This window comes from Loxodonta africana, chromosome 22 (assembly GCF_030014295.1).
Source record: "Loxodonta africana isolate mLoxAfr1 chromosome 22, mLoxAfr1.hap2, whole genome shotgun sequence".
Taxonomy (NCBI): Eukaryota; Metazoa; Chordata; class Mammalia; order Proboscidea; family Elephantidae; genus Loxodonta; species Loxodonta africana.
The window spans coordinates 845,435-861,907 of NC_087363.1; the positions used below are offsets into that span (position 1 = coordinate 845,435).

Consider the following 16,473-nt stretch of genomic DNA (forward strand, 5'->3'; position numbering starts at 1 on the left):
ATCAGTTATCTCAGCTGGGTCTTCTGGATCGTTTCCTGCAGCTTCCACATCAGCACTTTGTGCTCCACCTCCCATTCGTTTATGTAATGGAGAGAGCTTCTTCCTTCAACCTCATGATTGGACCTCTTCTAGCTTCAAACTTTCCTTCTGCAGCTTCCTCACCTCTCTCAGCCTTCATAGAGTTGAAGAAAGCTAGGGCCTTGGTCAGAAATAGGCATTGGCTTAACAGAATGTTGTAGCTGGTTTTATCTTCTATCCAGACCACTAAAATATTGTCCTTATCAGCAATAAGTCTGTTTCGCTTTCTTATTGTTCATGAGTTCACTGGAGGAGACATTTTAATTTCCTTCAAGAACTTGTCCAGCATTCACAAGTTGGCTAACTGTTTGGTGCTAGAGACCTGGCTTTTGGCCTATCTTAGCTTCCAACATACCTTCCTTACTAAGTTTATGCATTTCTAGCTTTTGATTTAAAGTGAGAGATGTGCAACTTTTCCTTTCACTTGAACGTTTTTAATAACGTACAGTTATTAATTGGCCAAATTTCAATACTGTCATTGTTAACAAACCCTGGAATGTGTCTCTTTGTCCAGTGTGCTCAGACTTGCCAATTATCTGGACACTGGTCTTTGAGAAAGAGAAAGTATGGCAGTGCACAGAGCAAGGAGCCCAGAGGAATTTTCTCAGATCTGAACCCCCGAGTTGCAGGGAAGCAGGGCTTTTAAGTAATTTGCACAGCAAGATGATGGCTGCTCAGGCATACTGAAGAGGGAAAATTCTAGAAGGTATCCAGGAAACAGGAGATGATGTGGTTCTTATCAGACGTTTTGCTTCAGAGTAGGTCTGGGTGGTAGTTTTCCTTCGGATTCATTCCTCCTGTTGCTGTGTCCTCTGTTGAGGTCAATTATGGTCACACCTGGCCCTTAGGCAGATGTGGGGAAGGCCAAATCTGGCTTGGGCTAGTTTTAGGACAAATGAAAATTTACTGGCATTTGCAGTGTCAGGTTACATCCTGTCTCAGGGTATAGGAAGTCTCCAGGAGCAGGAGATAGACAGAGTAATGGCTTGTCAGTGGAGAAGTCAGAACACATACAACATTTATCCATTAAGTTTGCTGTCTTGCAAGAGTGTAGTTCGTGGCACCCCAAAACAATTACTATAGTAACATCAAATATCACTGATTACAGATCTAATAATAATTTAAAAAGTTTGAAATATTGCAAGAATTACTCAAATGTGACACAGAGCCAGAAAGTGAACACATGCTGTTAGAAAAATGACTCTGTAGAGTTGCCGGATGCAGGGTTTCCACAAACCTCCAATTTGTAAAAAAAAAAAAAAAAGGACAATATCTGTGAAGTACAATAAAATATGGGACAATACAATGTGATAAGCCTGTAAATCATGGAGGTAGGAGTCAAACTCAAGTCTATAAAAAAATAAAAATACATACTGAACTGCAGTCACAAAACCTATATGCGATTAGCTGAATTATCCACACTTAGTAAGTCTCAGTATCCTTAAATCTAAAGAAAAGTGAGTTTAGAAACAATTACCTGAAGTGTTATTTTTTGAGGAACAGCAAAAATAAAGGCAGGTGCACACAGCACAATGAGTATAACGTAACAGCAAATATTTTTCCTCCTCCTGACCACACACATACGCACAGGTAACAAATACCCTCCATGCTCTCCCAGTTATCCCAGGGTGGCTACATTTATTATTCATGTCTTAATCAATTTTCCCAGGATAATTCCCCTTAATAAAATCCTTTTATTTACCCACATAATATCATACAAAAAGATATTTATTTTATTTCCCTATGCAAAGTGAAATACTCTCACAACATTCTTTCAAAACTATCTGGTATGAATTGTGTAATAGGAACCTATATGTTTAAAATCATCAAGTAATGGGAGAATGAAGTTGAAAGAGGCAGTTGAAGAAGTATGTTAGAAGGCAGTTTATGATATAGTGGTTGAGAAGCTTGACTGAGAAAATGCATAGAGAAGTGCAATAGAATTCTCAAGACATGTAATCAGTTTAAAGTGAGATTAGATGGCAAAGCTGAGAGTCCATTTCCACCAGTTGCCAATAGCTCCAGTGCCTGTGCCAAGTTAGGTATAGCTTAATCTATTCTGGGCTGTGCTCCAAAACTATAGTGAAAAGATCTTAAAATAAATTTAAGGGGACTGTTTGCTGTGATTTAACAGGATGATGTGGAACATACATAAATAGCATCATTCTTAAAGTGCAAATAATTGCAGTGATCGTAAATCCAATCCTGACACCTCAATACAATTTAGAGAAGAGGCAAAGAGATACAGGAAGGTAAAGGAAATGTACGTGTGAATTTACATTGTCCACAGATGAATCATCAAGAAAAACCTCCAGAATACAACCTAACAGAACTGATGGAATTTGTTGTCTTGGGCTTTGCTGATATGCCCCATCTCCAGTGGTTTCTTTTTGGATTATTTTTAATCATCTACATCATTATCCTGATGAGCAATGGCACTATATTTCTAATAACAAAAATGGATCCCGCTTTCCAGAGCCCTGTGTATTTTTTCCTGGCAAATTTTTCCTCCTTGGAAACCTGCTATGTATCAGCTACTCTCCCCAGAATGCTGATGAATCTTGGGATGCAGAGAAGAACAATCTCCTTAGGTGGCTGTGCTACACAGATGTGCTTTGTCCTTATATTTGGAGGCACAGAGTGTTTATTCCTTGCATTGATGGCCTATGACTGTTACGTGGCCATTTGCAACCCTCTTCAATATCCTCTAGTCATGAACCACAGGGTCTGTATCCACTTGGTGACTGGCTCCTGGACCACTGGGATTCCTGTTATGATTGTGCAGACGTATCAGATTTTCTCTCTGCCTTTTTGTGGACCTAACAAAATTAACCACTTCTTCTGTGACATTTTCCCAATACTCAAACTGGCTTGTGGGGACACTTTTGTAAATGACATGTTGGTCTACACAGTTGCTGTGTTATTTGGCATGGTTCCATTTCTGTTGATACTTGGTTCCTACAGTAAAATCATGTCCATTATCCTGAAGTTGCCATCAGCCACAAGTCGAGCCAAAGCCTTCTCTACCTGCTCGTCTCATCTTATGGTTGTGGTGTTATTCTTTGGATCAGCCGTTATTACATATTTAAGGCCCAACACCAGCCACTCAGAGGGAACTGACAAAGTACTTTCTCTTTTCTACACTATCCTAACTCCTATGTTTAATCCCATGATATATAGTCTAAGGAACAAGGATGTCATAATAGCACTGAGAAAATTGCTATGTAAATAATTCACTTCATTAAAGAACATATTAAATGTATAAGAATTGCTTTCTTATATATTTTGTATCAAATTTCAACCGATGTACTATAAGTGTGTTATGGATTGAACTGTGTCCCCCAAAAACATGTGTCAACTTGGCCAGGTCATCATTCTCAATGTTGTTTGATTGCCCACCATTTTATTATATGAATTGGAATCCTCTAAAAGGCAACTGGTTTGGTGTGGTTATGTTCTTATGTGTTGTAAATCCTACCTCTGTGATGTTAATGAGACAGGATTAGAGGCAGTTATATAACAAGTCCCCCACGCATCTATCGGTTTGTTGTATTGTGGGGGATTGTGTGTTGTTATGATACTGGCAGCTACGTCACTGGTATTCAAATATCAGCAGGATCATCCATGGCAAACAGGTTTCAGATGAGCTTCCAGACTAAGGCAGACCAGGAAGGACTCAGTGGTCTACTTCTGAAAAGAATTAGCCACCAAGAAACTTATGAATAGCATCAGAACATTGCCTGATATAGTGCAGGAAGATGAGCCATTTCTCAAGCTGAAAGAACTGAAGAAAACATTCAAGCCTCGAGTTGCAATACTGAAGAATTCTGTGGGGAAATTATTAAAAGATGCAGGAAGCATCAAAGGAAGATGGAAGGAATACACGGAGACACTATACCAAAAAGAACTGGTTGACTTTCAACCATTTCAGGAGGTAACATATGATCAGGAACCCATGGTACCAAAGGAAGAAGTCCAAGCTGCATGGAAGGTATTGGGGAAAAACAAAGCTCCAGGAATTGATGGAATACCAGTAGAGCTGTTTAAACAAACAGATGCAGCACTGGAAGTACTCATTCGTATATGACAAGAAATTTAGAAGACAGCTACCTGGCCAACTGACTGGAAGATTTCAGTATTTATACCATTCCCAAGAAAGATGATCCAATCGAATGCAGAAATTATGGAACAATTTCTTTAATATCACATGCAAGCAACATTTTGTTGAAGATCATTCAAAAATGGATGCAGCAGTGTATCGACAGGGAACTGCCAAAAATTCAAGCTGGATTCAGAAGAGGACTTGGTACCAGGGATATTATTGCTGATGTCAGATGGATCCAGGCTGAAAGCAGTGAATACCAGAAAGATGTTTACTGGTTTTTTATTGCCTATGCTAAGGTATTTGACTGTTTGAGTCATAGCAAATTATTAATAACATTGTGGAGTAGGAAAATTCCGGAACACTTAATTGTGTTCATGAGGAATCTGTACATGGATCAAGAGGCAGTAGTTCAAACAGAACGAGGTGATACTGCAGGGTTTAATGTCAGGAAAGGTGTGTATCAGGGTTATGTCTGTCAACATACCTATTCAATTTGTAAACTAAGCAAATAATCTGAGAAGCTGGACTATGTGAAGAGGAAAAGCGCACCAGGTTTGGAGGAAGACTCATTAACAACCTGTGTTATGCAGATGACGCAACCTTGCTTGCTGAAAGTGAAGAAGACTTGAACCACTTACTGACGAAGATCAAAGACCACAGCCTTCAGTATGGATTAAACCTGAACATAAAGAAAACAAAAATCCTCACAACTGGACCAATAAGAAACATCATGATAAATGGAGAAAAGATTGAGGTTGTCAAGGATTTCATTTTACTTGGATCCACAGTCAACACTCATGCAACAGCAGTCAAAAAATCAAAAGGCACATTGCATTGGGCAAATCTGCTGCAAGAGATCTCACTTGAGGACTAAGGTGTGCCTGGTCCAAGACATGGTGTTTTCAGTCACCTCTTATTCTTATTCATGAAGAATTGATGCTTTAAATTGTGGGGCTGGCAGAAAATATTGAATGTACATACCATGGAAATCCTGGTGACATAGTGGTTAAGTGCTACAGCTGCTAACCAAAGGGTCGGCAGTTTGAATCTGCCAGGCACTCCTTGGAAACTCTATGGGGCAGTCCTACTCTGTCCTATAGGGTTGCTGTGAGTCTGAATTGACTCGACAGCACTGGGTTTTGGTACTGGGTTGGACTGCCAAAAGAACGAACAGATCTTTCTTGGAAGAAGTACAACCAGAATGCCCCTTGGAAGCAAGAACAGCAAGACCGCTTCTCACATACTTTGAACATGTAGTCAGGAGGGCTCAGTCCCTAGAGAAGGACATCATGCTTGTAAAGTAGAAGGTCAGTGAAAAAGAGGAAGACCTTCAGTGAGAAGAATTGACACGGTGGCTGCAAGAATGGTCTCCAGCATAGCAACTGTTGTGAGAATGATGCAGGCCTTGGCACTGTTTCATTCTTTTGCGCATAGTCACTATGAGTAGGAACCAACTCGAAAGCGCCTAACAACAACAACATGTAATGAGGCAGGACTCACTCTACAACATTAGGTTGTTTCTTGAATGACTCTCATTTGAAATAAAAGAGAGAAGTGAGCAGAGAGACTGGGGGAACTCCTATCACTAAGAATGAAGACTAGGAGGGGAGCAGGTCCTTTGGACCTGAGATCCCTGTGCTGAGAAGCTCCTAGACCAGGGGAAGATTGATGACAACAACCTTCCCCAGAGCCAACAGAAAGAGAAAGCTTCTCCTGGAGCTGTCACCCTGAATTGGGACTTGCAGCCTGCTGAACTGTGAGAATAAATTTCTCTTTGTTAAGCTGCACACTTGCAGTATTTCTGTTATAGCAGCATTAGATTACTAAATCGCTTTGCCTTTGCATACAGTGACAATTATTTACAAGTTAAAAATCACTTGTAATGTTGTCAGAACTTTCTGCTGAAATTATATAAGTAAAATGAGTACCAGCAGATAGCAAATCGTTCCATTAGTCATTTCATAATTTCATTGTGCAATGTCCTCCCTCAGTAAGAACTTTTGCTTGAGCTGATTTAATTTACTCAGTTTTTTAATGTATAATCTGTCATATCACTTCTCCTAAACCACACCATTCATTTCCATGAGTGTCCATACAGTTGTGATACTGATTTTAAAAATCAGACTTGCAATATGCCTTAATTAAAACTTTGCAGTGTTCCCTCAGTATCCATGGGGAATTGATTCCAGGACTCCCATGAATACTAAAATCTGTGGTAGCTCAAGTCTCTTATATAAAATGGCACAATATTTGTATATAAGCTATGCACAAACTCCTGTACACTTTTAGTCATCGCTTGTTGTTGTTGTTAGGTGTCATTGAGAGGGTTCCAATTCATACCAACCCCATGCACAACAGAATGAAACACTACCCGGTCCTGCGCCATCATCACAATGGTTGCTATGCTTGAGCACATTGTCGCACCCACTGTTTCAATCCATCTCATTGAGGGACTTCCTCTTTTTTGCTGACCCTCTACCGTACCAAGCATAATGTCCTTTTCCAAGGACTGATCCCTTCCGACATGTCCAAAGTATGTGAGATGCAATCTCGCCATCCTTGCTTCTAAGTAACATTCTGGTTGTACTTCTTCCAAGACAGCTTTACTCATTCTTTTGGCTCTCCACAGTATATTCAATATTCTTCACTAACATCACAATTTAAGGAATCAATTCTTCTTAGGTCTTCTTGATTCATTGTCCCAGCTTTCACATGCATATGAGGTGATTGAAAAGACCATGGCTTGGTTCAGGAGCACCTTAGTCCTCAAGGTGACGTCTTTGTTTTTTAACACTTTGAAGAGATTTTTGCAGCAGGTTTGCCCAATGCAATGCACCTTTTGATTTCTTGACTGCTGCTTCCATGGGCGTTGATTGTGGATTCAAGTAAAATGAAATCCTTGACAACCTCAATCTTTTCTCCATTTATCGTGATGTTGCTTATTTGCTCAGTTGTGAGGATTTTTGTTTTCTTTATGTTGAGGTTTAAACCATACTGAAGGCCGTGGTCTTTGGTCTTCATCAGTAAGTGCTTCAAGTCCTCTTCACTTTCAGCAAGCAAGATTGCGTCATCTGCATATCAAAGGTTGTTACATAGTCTTCCTCCAATTCTATACCCCGTTCTTCATATAGTCCAGCTACTCGGATTATTTGTATTAATCTTCTCTAGATTACTTATAATAGCTAATACAATGTAAATACTATGTAAATAGTTGTTAGAAAGTGTTGTTAGGGAATAGTGACAAGACATGAGACAAACAATGCTCACACACATAGTGCTGGAGAGGAAGAGTGAAGATGTGAAGTGTTTGGACGCTACCGCTGAGGATGTCTACACATCATTTCATTTGTGAGGATTCCAGGTAGTGCTTGGCACAATAACAACAATAATATAACCTCCATGATAAGCCTGGAGAGCCCTCTCTGAACAAGTAACATATGAGCTGAGCCCTAAACAATTAGAAGTAGCAACTATGTGTAAAGAACATTCTCGGCAGATGAAAAAACAACAGAAGACCCTTTAGGTTTACATTCTTAGAAGCCTAAAAAACTGATTGCCTGGGGAAAATATGTGTTAGCAGATGAGTTTGGATATAAAGATAGGGGCCAAGTTATATAGCGATCTTCAATTCCTGGGAAGAAATTTGAATTTTTTCAACTACTGTGGGAATCCATGAAAGAGCTTAAGATTTTCTGCAGAGGACACTTTGGCAGTTTAAATCCACCAGCACTTTCTTGGGAACCCTATGGGGCACTCTATTCTGTTCTGTAGGGTTGCTGTGAGCCAGAATCAACTCAATGGCAAGGGATTTGTTTTTATTTATTCTTTTGTTTTTAATGGAGAACACTTAAGAAATGATTAGAAATGCAAATGCCACAAAAACGGACTATAGAGTTTTGTGGGTGCGGTAATGAATCCTTCAAGTGTTTAAATCACTTAAAATTGTAAACCCAGCCTTGAAAGAAGAATCAGATGGGACAGAAAGCATATTATGTAGCAGTCTACTGCATTCTATGATGGTATTGAATTATATATGTAAATATATAGGCACCCATCCGTGTCTGCAGGAGTTTGGTTCCAGGACCCTATCTGACACCAAATTCCAAGGATGCTCGAGTTCATTCTACAAAATGGCATAGTATTTGCATATCATATAGGCACATCCTCCCAAACACTTTAAATCATCTCTAGATTACTTACAATACCTAATACAATGTAAATGCAATGTAAATAGTTGTTGTACATTACCGTATTGTTTAGGGAATAATGTCAAAATGAGAGATGAACAATGCTCAAACAACAAGTGCTGATGAGAGAAAGGATCTGTGAAACTCTGGGAGGGCTGATGAATCCAAGATCAGAAAGTATGTAGGCAGGCTGCTGGCCCAAGTCAAAAGAATTGGAGGTCAGATGTTAATGAGCCAAATCCTGGATTCAGGATGGAGCAAAAGCCAGCTAGCTTTGGCAGGAAGTCCACAGATATGTGATGGATGCATGCAAAACTCCCTTTTAACGGATTGGCTACTCACAGCAAATTCCATCTCGGAGATAATCACAGTATATGGATCTCATCATGAAAGGATTACACCATTATATAACCCCCAAACTACAGTATAACTGCCAAACCCCTGACAATCAAGGCCCAGAAAAATTGTCACACAATCTTAAAGATCACACTACCTAAGTGTCACTCAGATTTTAAGTCTTGAAGGGGAATTTTTTTGACAATTATTTTACAACAATAATTTATGACAGACTACTGTCCTGGAATTATGTCTTTCATCTTGCCTGGAATTATTTTAAAATCTTATTTTGTCTTAAGTGAAATTTAGTAGGAGTCACACATTAAAAATTGGTTCACAGAAGGAATAAAGTTGGGGAAAGATGGTAGAATGCTGCAAGGAAAAGAAAAAGTCTCTGTGTTGGATTAATTTTGGGGAAAAAAAACATATTTTTGAACTAGATTTACTATATCCAACAGCCAGTTCCTAGTTTTCCCAGGTCCTTTTGAAGAAATAATTTATATATTATATGATACGTAGGCTGGGCCATGATATGTAGGAAAAATGTTCTTTGTTGTCAGAACATTCACTACAAATCTTACAGAGGTCAGCCTCTGAATTTGAATCAAGGCACCCATTTAAGAGGAGAAAATAAGGAAAATAACTTGAGAAAAATGGGACAGGGCCTCAGTCTAATAGGAACAGAGGGCCCATATGAAGCAGTCATAATAGATAAGGTCAGAATTGGATTTGTGTCAGTTTTCTATGGCCTCAAATGCGTTGCTCTGTTAAGGGCAGTTCGGGACTCTATTCAAGCCTAAGATATAAGACTTTCTGCATACTCCATTCCATTGAGAACCTACAGAGGAAGCATATTCTGAATAAAGTGAGAGCTCTCTGGGAAAATAAATAAATAAACCAAATCGGAGAGTGCCAAAGAGATTTGTTTAATTAGAAAGTAACTGTCAGGTGGAAGAGATCCCAGGGGAGTAGAGGTAACTATTTTGTACTTAAAGAGCATTCCAGTGTCAAACTGAACAGATTGTTTTAAAGGCAGATTGAATACCATTGATGAAATAAGCTGCGTCAGTCAAAGTAATTTAAATACTTACTTAAGTGTGTAAACCCTCTTCTGTGAGGAAGAAACAAGATCATTGCAAAACAAACCAAAACCCATACCCACTCCAGTCTAGTTGATTCTGACTCAGCGGCACTGCAGTACAAAGTGGAACTGCTCCATCGGGTTTCCAAGCTATAAATGTTTAAGGAAGCCAACTGCCAGAACTTTCTCCATTGCAATAGCTGGTGGTTTCTAACTGCAGACCTTCTGGAGAGCAGCCAAGCACTTTAACCACTTTGCCACCAGGGCTCCTGTGATCCAAAATAAGAAAGGTAAATATGAAATGTTTTCTATCAATATTCTACTTTAGTTCATATTATTAAAATTAATATTTAACACAGAGTAGCAAATGTGCTATTTTATTAACGCAATGCCTTTATATTTCTCATATATTTAATATATAATTTACCTTAAACAATAATTTTAAGTAGTGATATTAAATTACTTTGCAACACTGAAAATTTGAAAAACTTCTATATTTTTGTAAGAATACTAAATAATATTCTAGGAAACTTCATTTCTTGCAAAGACTCTGTAGCAAATAAGCATTATATTTATATATTTTAATTCTGGTGATACTTTAATAAAATGTCAATGTAAAAGAATCCATGAAATAAATTTACAAGCATTGAGAAACCCAGGAAACATTTATTATAAATAAATAAAAAAAAATACTAGTTTAAATGATTTATAAAAGAATAAACTTTTAAGCTCATATTGTTTTTTGAATTAATTTCAGGGTTTATGTTTGTAATTTATATTAAAAATACAAACATAGCTGAGGTCTAGGTAGTTTGGACAAATTGACAGTGACTAATATCTAATAGAATCAGAATATAGTTAACCAAATCCAAACCCATTGCCTTTGAGTGGATTCCAACTCATAAGGACCATATAGGACAGAATAGAACTTCCTCACAGACTTTGCCAGCTGTAAATCTTTACAGAAGCAGAATACTACATCTTCCTCCCACAGACCTTTTCGTTAGCAGTCAAGCATTTAGCTACTTACTGCACCACGACTCAGTGAGAATATTGTTATGCATTCCTTAATCATCTGGAATTTTTTCAGGGAATGGTTACTTAGATGTCAAATAAAAATATTATAACATTAAGTTTGATTTCCCTTAAGTAATAAGAACTTAAACATTTTCAGGAAAGAAGAATAATATAGATAGTTTTGGGAGAACACACAGGGTAAATCTCTACTTTTTCTACCCTGTTCTCTTCAGAATAACATAAACAAATTTTATATATTTCATGTTATACATGGATAATTTCATCATGAAAAAGCTGAGTTGGTATAATTAGAAATACTACCTCAATTAGTACTCAAGGTCATAATATTCAATTAATAAGAATTATTTTTTATTAAATGCCATCATTCCTTAGGCAATACATAAAGATACGATTCTTTTGTTCCCTTGTGAGTCTTAATTCTTCGCTCCCTTGTAAGCGTGATGCTTTCACCTTAAATATGTTTATTCCTTTATTTGGAAATCCTGGTTGCATAGTGGTTAAGTGCTATAGCTGCTAACCAAAAGGTTGTCAGTTTGAATCTGCCAGGTGCTCATTGAAAACTTTATGGGGCAGTTCTATTCTGTCGTACAGGGTTGCTATGACTCAGAATCTACTCCACGGCAACCTTTTTTTTTTTTCTTTCAGTTTTTATTTCTTTATCTCAGTTCACAAACAATCCTGAGTATCATATTAGGTGTACACCATTTTCTAGAATCTATATTGTTTTTTTTACATTGATTTCAAGTAGGAATGTGGTAACAGCCTTTACTTCTCAAATCATTTCATATCAGTAAATACCACACAGATAATACAGGCATACCTTGGACACATTGTGGGTTCAGTTCCAGACCACTACAATAAATCGAATAATGCGATAAAACAAGTCACACAACTTTTTTGGTTTCTCAGTGCATATAAAGTTATGTTTACACTATGCTGCACTCTATTAAGTGTGCAATATCATTATGTCTAAAAAACATAATTAATTTAAAAAATACTTTATTGCTAACAAATATTAGTCATTATCTAAGCCTTCAGCTAGTTGTAATTTTTTTTTTGCTGGTGGAGGGTCTTGCCCTGATGTTGATGGCTGCTGACTGATCGTGGTGGTGGTTGCCAGAAGTTGGGGTGGCTGTGGCAGTTTCTTAAAATAAGACAACAGTGAAGTTTGCCTCATCAACTGACTCTTCCTTTCATGAAAGGTTTCTCTGTAGCGTGCAATGCTCTTGGATAGCATTTTACCCACAGTAGAACTTTTTTAAAAATGGAATCAGTCCTCTCTAACCCGGGCACCACTTCATTAACTAAGTTTATATTCACAGCATCTTCACCAGGAGTAGATTCCATCTCAGGAAACCACCGTCTTTGTTCATCACTAAGAAGTAGCTCCTCGTCCTTCAAAGTTTTATCGTGAATTTGCAGCAATTCAGTCACGTATTCAGGCTCCACATGTAATTCTAGTTCTCTTGCTATTTCCACCACACCTTCAGTTTCTTCCTCCACTGAAGTTTTGAATTTCTCAAAATTGTCCATGAGAGTGAAATCAACTTCTTCCAAACTCCTGTTAATGTTGATATTTTGACCTCCTCCCATGAATCACCAATGTTTCTAATGGCTTCTAGAATTATGAATTATTTCCTCAAGGTTTTCAGTTTACTTTGCCCAAATCAATCAGAGGAATCACTGTCTGTGGAAGCTATAACCTTATGAAATGTATCTCCTAAAAACTAAAACTCGAAATTCCTCCTTGATCATGGGCTGCAGAATAGATGTTGTATTAGCAGGCATGAAAACATTAATCTCCTTGTACATCTCCATCAGAGCTCTTGGGTAACCAGGTACATTGTCAAGGAGCGATAACACTTGGAAAGGAATCGTTTTTCTGAGCAATAGATCTATAACAGTGGTCTTAAAATATTCAGCACACCATGTTGTAAACAGATGTCCTGTCGTCTAGGCCTTGTTGTTCCAGTTATAGAACATGGGCAGAGTAGATTAGCATAATTCTTAAGGGTTCTGGGATTTCCGGAACTGTAAATGATCACTGGCTTTAGCCTAAAGCCCCCAGCTGCATTAGCCCTAGCAAGAGAGTCAGCCTGTCCTTTGAAACTTTGAAGCCAGGCATTGACATCTCCTCTCTAGCTACGAAAGTCCTAGTTGGCACCTTCTTCCAATGTAAGGCTGTCTCGTCTACACTGAAAGTTTCCAGTGTACCACCTTCATCAACTATTTTAGCTAACCCTTCTGGGGAAACCCTGGTGGTACAGTGGTCAGGAGCTACTGCTGCTAACCAAAAGATCGGCGGTTGGAATCCACCAGGCTCTCCTTGGAGACCAGAAGGGGCTGTCCTGCTCCACCCGGTAGGGTCTCTGTGGGTCAGAATCAACTTGAAGGAAGTGGGTTTTTTATTTTCAGACCTTTTGGAGCACTTGCTGCTTCACCTTGCTTTTTTGTTGTTGTTATGGAGATCGCTTCTTTCCTTAAACCTCATGAACCAACCTCTGTTAGCTTCAAACATTTCTTCTGCAGCTTCCTTAACACTCATTCTTCATAGAATTGAGGATAGTTAGATTCTTGCTCTGGATTAGGCTTTGGCTTAAGTGAATGTTGTGGTTGGTTTTGTCTTCTAGTCACACCACAAAAACATGCTTGGTATCAACAATAAGGGTGTTTTGCTTTCTTATCATTCTTGTGTTCACCGGAGTAGCAGTTTTAATTTCCTTCAAGAACTTTTCCCTAACATTCACAACTTGGGGAACTGTTTGGTGCTAGAAGCCTGGCTTTAAGCCTATCTCAGCTTTTGACATACCTTCCACACTAACTTTAATCATTTTTAGTTTTTGATTTAAAGTGGGAGATGTGCGACTCTTCCTTTTGCTCGAACACTTAGAGGCCATTGAAGGGTTATTAACTGGCCTAATTTCAATATTGTCGTCTCTCAGTGAAGAAGGAGGCCTGAAGAGAGGGAGAGAGATGGGGCAATGGGCAGTTAATGGAACAGTCAGGACAGAGACAACATTTATTGATTATGTTTGCCATCTGGCAGGGGTGAGGTCTGTGGCACCCCTAGAACAGTTACAATAGTAATTTCAAAGATCACTCATCACAGATCATCATAATAGATATAATAATAATGAAAAATGTGAAATATTGTGAGAATAAACCAAATATGACACAGAGACAGGAAATGAGCACATGCTGATAGAAAAATGGCACCAGTGGAGTTACTGGATGCAGCGTCCCCACAAAACTTCAGTATGTGAAAAATGAAATGTCTGGTGACCACAATAAAATGAGGTATGCCTATAAATCATGGAGATAGGAGTCAATCTCAAGTCCATTAAAAAAAAAAATACATACTGACTTGCAATCACAAAACCTATGTGTAATTTGTCAAATCATCCACACTTAGAGAGTCTCAATATTCTTTATTCTGAAGAAAAGTGGGTTTAGAAACAATTATTTTTGAAGTGTTGTATTGTTGAGGAACAATAAAAATAAAGGTGGGTGCACACAGCCCAATGGGTACAACACAACACCTAATATCTTTCCTCCTCCTGTCCCATACAAATACATACAGGTAACAAAATACCCTCCATGCTATTTTTGTTTTTCCAGGGTAACTACATGTATTGTTCATATCTGAATCAATGTTCCCAGGTTAATTCCCTGAATAAAATTCTCTTATCGTACCCAATTGATATCCTACCAAGAGTTATTTGTTGTATTCCCCATGAAAATAAAATATCCTCACAATTTTCTTTCTAAACTATCTAATATGCACTCTATTTTAATAGGAACCTATAGGCTTAAAGTCATCGAGTCATGGGAAAATGAACTGTCAAAAGAGAGAGTTGAAGGTGAATGTTAGAAGATAACTTATGACGTAGTGTTTGAGAAGTTTGATGAAAAAATGCATAGAGAAGTACAATAGGAGTGTCAAGATGTGTAATTAATTTAAAGTGAGATTAGATGACAAAGCTGAGTGTCCATCTCCAGCAGTTGCCAATTGCTCCAGTGTCTGTGTTGAGTCCGGTATAGCTTGATCTATCCTGGACGGTGCTTGGAAAGTATAGTAAAATGATCTTAAAATAAATGTGAGGAGACTGTTCACTGTGATTTAACAGAATGATGTGGGACATACATAAATAGTATCATTCTTAAAGTGCAAATAATTGCAGTGATCATTAAATCCAACCCGAGCACCTCAATACAATTTAGAGAAGAGACAAAGAGATACAGGAAGGTAAAGGAAATCCACATATAAATGTACCTTTCCCACAGATGGATCACCAAGGAAAACCGCTAGAAGAAAATCTAACTGAACTGATGGAATTTGTTCTTTTGGGCTTTGCTGACATACCTCATATCCAGTGGTTTCTTTTTGGATTATTTTTAATTATCTATATCATTATCCTGATGAGCAATGACACCATATTTCTAATAACGAAAATGGATCCTGCTCTCCAGAGCCCTATGTATTTTTTCCTGGCAAATTTTTCCTTCTTGGAAATCTGCTATGTATCAGCTACTCTCCCCAGAATGCTGATGAATCTTGGGACTCAGAGAAGAAGAATTTCCTCAGTTGGCTGTGCTACACAGATGTGCTTTGTCCTTCTGTTTGGAGGCACAGAGTGTTTGTTCCTGGCAGTGATGGCCTATGACCGCTATGTGGCCATTGGTAACCCTCTGCACTATCCTCTAGTCATGAACCACAGGGTCTGTATCCAGTTGGTGACTGGCTCCTGGACCATTGGAATCCCAGCTCAAATAGGGCAGACGTATCAGGTTTTCTCTCTGCCTTTTTGTGGACCTAACCAAATTCACCACTTCTTCTGTGATATTCCCCCAATACTCAAGCTGGCTTGTGGGGACACCTTTGTAAATGAGATGTTGGTCTACACAGTTGCTGTGTTATTTGTCATAGTTCCATTTCTATTGATACTTGGCTCCTACAGTAAAATCATCTCCATCATCCTGAAGTTGCCATCAGCCACAAGTCAAGCTAAAGTGTTCTCCACCTGCTCGTCTCATCTTATGGTTGTAGTGTTATTCTTTGGATCAGCCATTATTATGTACTTAAGACCCAACACCAGACATTCAGAGGGAACTGACAAGGTACTTTCTCTTTTCTACACTATCCTAACTCCTCTGTTTAATCCCATGATATATAGTTTAAGGAACAAAGATGTCAAGATGGCACTGAAAAAATTGCTGTGTAAATAATTCACTTCAGTAAAGAATGAGTTAAATGTATAAGAATTGCTTTCTCACATATTTTTCATTAAATTCCAATGTAGGTATACCTTTAACTATACCTTGTCTTTCCATACAGGGACAATTATTTCCAAATTAAAAATTACATTTATTATTGTCAGACCTTTATATAAGTAATATATTCAGTTAGATAAGTAATATATGTGTAAGCTGATAGCAAACCATTCCATTAGTAATTCTATATTTCATTGTGCAGTTTTCTTCCTCAGTAAGAACTTTTATAGGGGCTGATTTAATTTAGCCAAATGCAGTTTATAATCTGTTATATCACTTATTGAAATGCATTTAATTCCTTTCCATGAACGTCCATATAGTTATGATAAAAAAAAAAATTCGAAAAACCAGGTTGTTAATATGCTTTAATTAAAGCT

At 38.1% G+C, this 16,473-nt stretch overlaps 2 protein-coding genes across 2 annotated transcripts; both read left to right on the forward strand.

The window, feature by feature from the left end:
* Positions 1-1,927: 1,927 nt before the first annotated feature.
* LOC100672865 (olfactory receptor 10AG1-like) lies at positions 1,928-3,452 on the forward strand. Its single transcript, XM_010601950.3, has one exon. The coding sequence runs from the start codon at positions 2,369-2,371 to the stop codon at positions 3,308-3,310; it is 942 nt and encodes a 313-aa protein (XP_010600252.2). The 5' UTR covers positions 1,928-2,368; the 3' UTR covers positions 3,311-3,452.
* Positions 3,453-15,101: 11,649 nt separating this feature from the next.
* Positions 15,102-16,182, forward strand: LOC111749267 (olfactory receptor 10AG1-like). The gene has a single exon (XM_023542599.2). It carries the CDS (start codon positions 15,110-15,112, stop codon positions 16,049-16,051), a length of 942 nt encoding a protein of 313 aa, XP_023398367.2. The 5' UTR covers positions 15,102-15,109; the 3' UTR covers positions 16,052-16,182.
* The last annotated feature ends 291 nt before the right edge of the window (positions 16,183-16,473 follow it).

Bases quoted from the DNA above. Each gene is read 5' to 3' on its own strand.
- LOC100672865 (XM_010601950.3), top strand. From the start codon at position 2,369: ATGAATCATCAAGAAAAACCTCCAGAATACAACCTAACAGAACTGATG.
- LOC111749267 (XM_023542599.2), top strand. From the start codon at position 15,110: ATGGATCACCAAGGAAAACCGCTAGAAGAAAATCTAACTGAACTGATG.